The sequence below is a fragment of the Quercus robur genome, chromosome 6 (genome assembly GCF_932294415.1).
Source record: "Quercus robur chromosome 6, dhQueRobu3.1, whole genome shotgun sequence".
NCBI lineage: Eukaryota > Viridiplantae > Streptophyta > Magnoliopsida > Fagales > Fagaceae > Quercus > Quercus robur.
Genome location: NC_065539.1, coordinates 36,098,993 through 36,107,230, shown reverse-complemented (window position 1 = coordinate 36,107,230; position 8,238 = coordinate 36,098,993). Strand labels below are relative to the sequence as shown.

Genomic DNA, 8,238 nt, shown 5'->3' with positions numbered 1-8,238 from the left:
TCAACCACAATGGACGACGTCAAGTCATCAGCAAGCCATCGAAGAAAGATAACCGCTCAATCACATTCAATATATTCATTGATGACCATTACTCAATGGTATTAAACTCCCATCAAGAAAATAATTGTTATATTCAAGGTAATAATCACCTTTAATTTTGTCCAACAGCTACCTAAGTCACCTATAAAAGAGACAAGCTGCCTCACTTGCTAAAGTATGTAAAAAACTACAACAAAACTACTATTTATATATATAAAATATGAGTTAATACTGACTCAAGCATCGGAAGCTCTCCCTCCGAGCACAATTTGGTGGTCTCTTCGATCAATTCTTTTTATTTTACAGATCCTACGAAATCGTCAAAAATTATGGATTGGATGAGTGACCCAACTGATGATTTTTAGTATCATCAGTTTTCGTGTTGAAACACCATCATAAAAAATCCTAAAGAAATCATTATTATTTTTTTATTATAGTTAGAAAAAACTTTTAAAAGCTTTATTTACCACATCACAACAAACAAATCATTATTATTACCGCATGAAGAAAATTACAATCAAGCATCACTTTCTCGTGTGAGTCGGTGAAACCTTTATTATGCGTCTCGCAATAATCTCTTGCCCTTTTTCGAATTATGTATACCCTAGAACCCCTAACGCCATGCATTGGCACTTAATTTAACTAGTAGATAGCAAATGCTTTATTCTCTACCCGCTTATATTTAGGCTTACAAACTCAAAAATTATATAAGGCTTTAATACCATCAATATCGTCCCTATGCAAACCTTGGGTCACTCCTGGACGTATGTTAGGCCACATGATGGCCCCTTCAACAGAGCTATGATCGAGTCCGAGAAGATGCCCAATTTCATGCAATGCAACAGTCTCCAAGTCAAACGCATTTGGGGCAGCTCCAACACTCCACTGCTCATCTGCATCATAATGGAATCTCCCATCAGTTGGGGCCCAAGCATGTGCTAAGATTCCACCAGCTCCATCAAAAGCGTGCCCATCTCCATGATCCCTCCTGTGGAAACTAACTTTGATATTTGCATTTGTGTGGTCCTGAGCTCTTGAGAACTTGAAGTGTGTGTTGGCAGCCCATGTTTCGAAAGCTTTTGCGACGGGACTCATTGCTTCAGTTGGAGTGCCAGGAAGAAATCCATAGGTGAGATGGTACTTAGAAGATGGCCACTTGGGATTTCCTTGGAAGAAAGTATAGTGAGAGACGGTATGTAAAGAGCCATGGCGGTGATGATGTTTCTTCTTGCCTGAGCGCATCCAATTCGTACCATTGGAGATATCTGCCACCCCACAACGAGGCATCATCATTGTTGATACTGTTTTGGCATCCAAAGTTCCAGTGGCATTGAGATGGTAGTTTAGTTGGTATGTTTTAATGGCAGATTCCAAGAGTTCATCGAAATCATCATCATTGGTATGAGTGTGATTTTTGGAATGGTTATAGCTCAAATAACCAAAATTTTCGAGGTAGGCTTTGAGGTTATGGATGCCTTTGACCTGTTCTCCCTTGTGACATCCCTGAAGATGTTTGAGAAACTCAAAGGGTGATGATTTTTTGTCATGGATGTTTCGTGAAGTTGCATGCGAGTGGAGAGGAAGGAGGAGAAGGAGGAGAGTGAATGAAAACAGAGAAAAAGCTTTATTATAAGCCATAACTAAGAAAGTTTGAAGTTAAGCTAGAACTTTTTTTTGAGCAGATGTTAAGCTAGAACTTGATGTTGCAAAAGTGCCATAGTTTGGTTGCTATTTATAGATTATCAAGTAGAATCTAAGACGGTGTGTAATCGTGTGAATGCAGGTTGATAAATCTTTTGCTAAGTCAGTCATGTATTAACCAGTGTGTAACCGTTTGGATACAGCTGAAAATTGAAAATTGAAGATTAAAAACACTGTAGTAAAATAATTTTTAAATGTGTAAATAGTATCGTGGGACCTATTTTTAGTATTTTTTTCTAAATAAAGTGGTTGTGGGTTCTGTGAATAGTGTGTAAACAGTGCATAATATCTCCTGTATAATGTAATCCACATATGAATTACTGTTCATAAGCAAAATGCATGGTTCATGCGCTGAAAAAAAAAAAAAGAAGGCTGAAACGCAGACGCAAAACGCGCTGCGTTTCAGTATCCAAACCGCACCTAAGATTGAAAGACTTCCAATTCTTCGGTCAAAGTATAAGTTGATCTTACATATATTAATTACAGGCCAAGTCTCCACGCAAGTATATGTTGATCAGCGTTATATTAAAATAATAAAAGGAGACCAATTCTCTAATATTTGGGTCTTAACGAATACCCTTGGACTGGACTCTCTGCCATACATTATATAGTCTCCAAATTGATTGGGACAAAAAATGATTAGCGTAAACTGTGGGTTGGGAGAGTGTGTAAAATATGCAGTGCAGTTGATCACGGGAAAACTTTCTTGAAATTCCATTGTTTTTATTAATTATATATTTTTTCTTCTTTACAAAATTCTAGTTATATTGACAGGAAATTGCTACATGAAATTAAAAACAAATTCGAAAAACAAAGTTTCTTGATCTTTGCAATCAAGCGCAAAGGAGTTAGTAATATGGTTTTGCAATCAAGTGTTTTTTGATCTTCATCATTTACAAAGTGAAGAGTTTTGCAGCTAACAAAGTTCATTCAAGTTGCTAGAATTAGTCATGTATTGGGATCCGTGCAAAATAGTTAGTAATAGATTGGAGATTTGTGTATCAAAGGAAAGAAGACTACTATAAGATCAAGTTCAATTGGGTATTGGAGCAAAGGTTCAACTGTAGGTTGATATTTTGGGATAAGCTAGGATAGTGGTAAGATTCCTTATGCTTGTAATTGCTTGATTATTGATTAGTGGATTCTTGAGAGTGGTGACTTTAAATTCACCTGGAGGGTTTTTACCTTGCGAAAAGTTTTTTCCATTTGTTAACAAATCACCGTATCAATTTAATTTTCACTACATTTAGTTTATTTGGTGATTTGTTGGTGCCTCCATGATTTGCATGTAATTTGACATAATTAATCAACTTAATTAGGTAATTGAATTAATTAACCGGGATTAAGCTATCTTAAGCCAACAATATGTGAAGATCATAGACAGAAGGAATTCATTGTTTTAATAAAGATTAAAATCCAAAAAATGAAAATTCCTCCAATCCACCATGTGGTAACTTAACTTTGTTTGTTTTGCTATAAAATATTTAGTTGTAAAATGTTTTCAACTAGAAACAATTTCAATGAAAACATTTTCTTTTCTAGTGTTTGGTTGGATACCTAAAAAGTCTTTGGAAATCACTTTTTGGTGTTTGTTTCGTTGAAAAAAAAAAAAAAAAAAAAAAAAAAAAAAAAAAAAAAAAAAAAACCTCCTTCAATTAGAAACAAATGGAAAACATTTTACAACCATAAAATTTAGTAAAACAGTTTACAAGTTTTTACACAGACTTTTGGTCAATGAAAAACATTTTGCAAGTTTATTGACCACATTTTACTAGCAAACAAACACCTAAAAATGTTGAACATTTTCCAAAAAACATTTTACTGCAAAGCAAAAGGAGTGTTAAAAGACTATCTACGTGTACTTTTAATCACATATCTATTTTATATTCATATGACTTATATTTATCTCCAAACCAGTTTACAAGAAAGTTTTGTCCATCTATTATTATTTTTTGTTTCTTCTTTTTTCTCCTTTTGCTACTAAAACCTCTGCCCTTTTAGGATCTAAAAGGAATAAATGTGAGATATATAAATGGAAGTACACAGATAGAATTTGTATTATATTTTGGGACTGGGAGAGTTTAAATATTAACAATTGGAGGAGTTTCTTTGTGGGAGATTTATTCACCATGTTGGGACACCCCTTAAAACACAAGCTTAACCTAATGAGTTTAAGCTTAATTTTATTAAATTATCCAATCATTTTTTTCATCATTGCTTGATGTGCAATACCATCACCTTACACCCTCTAAGTCTAGGGTCACTTCTCAATTGGTGCATCTGTTTTCAAAACTTGTAATTTACAACATTGACTTTCAAACTTGCAATTTACATGCTCTATTATTACAAAGATGTCAATTTTCTATCCAGAATGATGTTTTTTCTTCGGCAAATGGAAAGAAGTAATAGTCAAGGGTGTAAATTGTATGTTTCAAAAGTTGAAGGATAGATTTATAAGTAACCAAAACTTAAAAGAGTGTAAAGTATATTTTAGCCCATAATTTAAGATTGACAAACTTCCTAGAAGTAGGGCAATAGATAAATTGCCTAGCACTTAACATTTTCTCAAAAAAAGACATTCCAATCTCTCCCTTGGTAGGAGCATTTTCTCTTTCCAGATAGAGTCAGTTTCTCCCTTGGTTTCTCCGTAAGGGTCTTTCTTGGTCCACTTATCTACACCGATTTGGGTTGTGACCTGGGTATTGCAAGTCTATGGAGCATGAGGTTCTGTATAATTTTCAAAAGCTACAGCTAACAAAAGAGGAGGCAGATGATATAGTCATAACAAGTGTTACTAGAGCAGAGCTTCTTGAAGAATGTTCGTTGAGTCTCTTTGGGGGCCTCCTCACTGACCGGCAACAAAACCAGAGAGCTTTCAAGAATACTTTGAAGGCTGCATGGAAAATGGGTTCAGATTTGAGGATTGTAGAGGTGGGGAACAATGTATTCCAGTTTAAATTTGGTTCAGTGTGTCAGTTGGAATGGGTTGAGAGAAGTGGCCCATGGAATTTTGATAATAACCTTCTTCTTCTGTGTCGATGTAGGAAGGGTTTAACGGCATCAAACATCTTGTTTTCCCATGCTCCATTTTGGGTTCAAGTTTGGGGATTACCCTTTGAGAACATGTCTGAAGATGCTGGGAAAGACATAGGAGGCAGACTGGGTAAGGTCCTTGAAGTGGATAAAAGGTCATTACAAGCGGAGCAAGCGAAGTTCATAAGGATCCGGGTGGAGATACCCATTGACAAGCCTCTTAGAAGAGGAGGCAACATCACCAACACGGAGGGAGAAAGATGCTCAATCATTTTCAGGTATGAACGTCTCCCTACCTTTTGTTATATGTGTGGTATTCTTGGGCATGATGAGAAACATTGCCATGTGAGTTCCATAGAGGGAGTGATAGAGAGGCAGTATGGAGATTGGTTAAGAGCTGGAGGAGTGGTTAGAAACGGTAATGATAAAGGAAAAGGGGTGAATGAAGGAAGCTCGGAAGGGGTGGCGGTTGATCGGAATTACTCCCGCCCAGGAAGTTCGGTGGCAAATCCTGGTCCTTCAGCTTTGTCTAAGGATTGTGGGGCTGGTGGTCGGGATAGTAACAGTGGGCTTATAGAGGGGAAAGCTGTGAACTCAGTGAACCTGTCAAAAGATTTGAATCCGATCTTGAGTGTGGGTGATGGTCTGATTGGATGGGACAAGGGTGATGGGGTAGTACGTGGGTTGCAGGTTGGGCAGAAGACTCAGTTAGAAGGTAATGGGACTTGTTGGAGTTTAGTTGGAGAGCAACTTAAACCGGGTGATGAGGCCAGGTCAGATTATTTTAAAAAGGATGGGCCTTGTAATATTGAACCCGAAATGGCCAGTCCAGTAAAAGCCAATAAGGAGGCCAGTAAAGACCCTAGTCTAAATGGTTTGGGCCCTAATTTAGAAGTTGAAAAAGAACCCATTAGTAAAGGTAAATGGAAAAAAAATTGCTAGAGAAAAGGGTAAGGCCCAGGAAGTAGATATGAAGCTTAATGGTCCGGAAGTAGGAAATAAAAGAGTGGGATGTATTGAGGATTTACTAATAGCTGAATGTAGAAGTCAGAAAAAGGTCCGTGGAGGGGAAAGAAGCAACAATGACTTCAACTCTCTGAATGAAACGGCGGTGACTGCTAGGCAGCACCGCCGAGAAAAATGAGGGCCTTAGGATGGAACTGCCGAAGGCTTGGGAACCCTCGATCAGTTCGTGTGTTGCGCAATATTGTGCAACAATGGGATCTCGATTTTTTGTTTCTTTCAGAAACAAAGCTGAGAATGCGGAGTATGGAAAGGAAGAAAATGAGTATTGGTTTTACTAACGGTTTAGTTATTCCAAGCCATGGAAGAAGTGGAGGTCTGGCTTTGCTGTGGAGAAAGGAAATTAACGTTGATGTTCAAAGCTTCTCAGATAGACATATTGACGCCATAGTTACAGAAGACAGGGGGTTTAAATGGCGAGTAACTGGTTTTTATGGAAACCCGGAGGTCCATGGAAGGAAGGAATCTTGGGAATTGTTAAAATTTCTTAGCAGAAAGTTTCAGCTCCCCTGGCTATGTTTCGGGGATTTTAATGAAATTGTGTCGACTTCGGAGAAAATGGGAGGAGCTCGAAGATCTCAGAAGCAGATGGACGATTTTAGGGAAGCTATTGACTGCTGTAGGTTTATGGATCTTGGATTTTGTGGTCTAGAGTTCACGTGGTGCAATATGCAAGAAGGCCGACACAGGATGTATCTTCGGCTGGATCGGGCTCTAGTTACACAGGATTGGGCTGACCACTATAAGGATGTGAGAGTTCATCATCTTGTGGAATCGGTGAGTGACCATTGTACGCTTTTGATCACCGACTCCATTGTTTTACAAAGTCCCCGGAAAAGAAGATTTCAGTTTGAAGCAATGTGGACGAGAAGAGATGAGTGCAGGGATATCATCAGGACAGTGTGGAATGATAGGGTAAATCTTTATAGTCCAAATGGCATGGTGGCAGGGCTTAAGCAATGTGCTGATGATTTATCAAGGTGGAACGGGGAGGTCTTTGGACGGGTTCCTAGATAGATTCAGAATAAGAGGAGAGTCCTTAATGAATTAGTGTTGAGAGATCATGATGGCAGCAATGGTTCTGAAATTAATAAGATTAGAAAAGAGATTAATGACTTACTCGACTGTGAGGAGATAATGTGGCAACAAAGGTCTAAGGTTCAATGGATGGGGCTGGGGGATCGTAATACTAGATACTTTCACACAAAGGCCTCTGAGAGGAAAAAGAAAAATACCATCTCTAAGATTTTGGATGAAAGGGGGATGTGGAGAGAGTCTGCATTGGAGATAGCGGAGGTGGCTGTGTCTTATTTTGAGAAATTATATAGGACTTCCAATCCTGATAAGATTGCGGAAGTTGTTGAAGCTATTGATCCTAAAGTTTCAGCCGAAATGAACCAAAGTTTGATCAAGCAATTCACAAGAGAGGAGGTTGAGGCAGCCCTGAAGCAGATGCATCCGTCCAAATCTCCCGGCCCAGATGGTATGCCTGCTCTATTTTACCAAAATTATTGGGATATTGTGGGTAGTGATGTAGTGTGCATGGTTTTAAATGTTTTGAATTCCAATATGTCTATGGCAGATTTAAATAAAACTTACATTACTCTTATCCCAAAAATTAACAATCCAGCTAAAATGACAGACTTTAGACCGATTAGTTTGTGCAATGTGATTTATAAACTTATTTTGAAAGTCCTAGCTAACCGTCTTAAATTAGTCCTCCCTCAAATAATATCTGAAAATCAAAGTTCCTTTCTTTCTGAAAGGCTTATAATGGATAATGTTCTTATAGCCTTTGAGCTCATGCATTATTTGGATCACAAAAAAGAGGGGAAGGATTGCTACATGGCAATCAAGTTGGACATGAGCAAGGCTTATGATAGGGTGGAATGGGGCTTCATTGAGCAGGTGATGGTTAAATTAGGCTTTCATGATAGCTGGATTTGTCTAATTATGCGGTGTATAACTTATGTGTCCTATTCTGTGCTTATTAACGGGGTAGCTTTTGGCAATATTATTCCCTCGAGGGGTCTTCGTCAAGGAGATCCCCTATCCCCTTACTTATTTTTACTATGTGCAGATGGTTTTTCCTCCCTTATTAGTAAAGCTGTTAGGAATCAGATGTTGAGTGGCTTGTCCATTTGTAGAGGTGGTCCTAAAATTTCACATCTCTTTTTTGCGGACGACAGCTTACTCTTTTGTAAGGCTAATAGCAATGAATGTCAGTAGTTAACTGAAATTCTCTGTTTGTATGAGGCTGCCTCTGGGCAGAAAATTAATTTCGATAAGTCCTCTGTTTTCTTTAGTGCTAACACGGCGGAGGAAAAGAGAAATGAAATTTTGATGATTCTTGGGCCTATGCAAGATTCTCGGCATGGGAAGTATCTGGGCCTGCCATCTATTATTGGTAAATCAAAGAATGAAGTTTTTGCGGAAATTAAA

General features: G+C 38.0%; 2 protein-coding genes across 2 annotated transcripts in view; both read right to left on the bottom strand.

Annotated features, from left to right (window-relative positions):
* Positions 1 to 497: 497 nt before the first annotated feature.
* Positions 498 to 1,730, bottom strand: LOC126688606 (metalloendoproteinase 2-MMP-like). Its single transcript, XM_050383362.1, has one exon. It carries the CDS (start codon positions 1,675 to 1,677, stop codon positions 736 to 738), a length of 942 nt encoding a protein of 313 aa, XP_050239319.1. The 5' UTR covers positions 1,678 to 1,730; the 3' UTR covers positions 498 to 735.
* The window catches only part of LOC126688605 (metalloendoproteinase 2-MMP-like), a 52,150-nt gene continuing 44,409 nt past the window's right edge, over positions 498 to 8,238 (bottom strand). The window contains exon 2 of the mRNA XM_050383361.1: positions 498 to 590. The gene's annotated coding sequence lies outside the window, so the exon portion shown is untranslated. The remainder of the gene's footprint in view (positions 591 to 8,238) is intronic.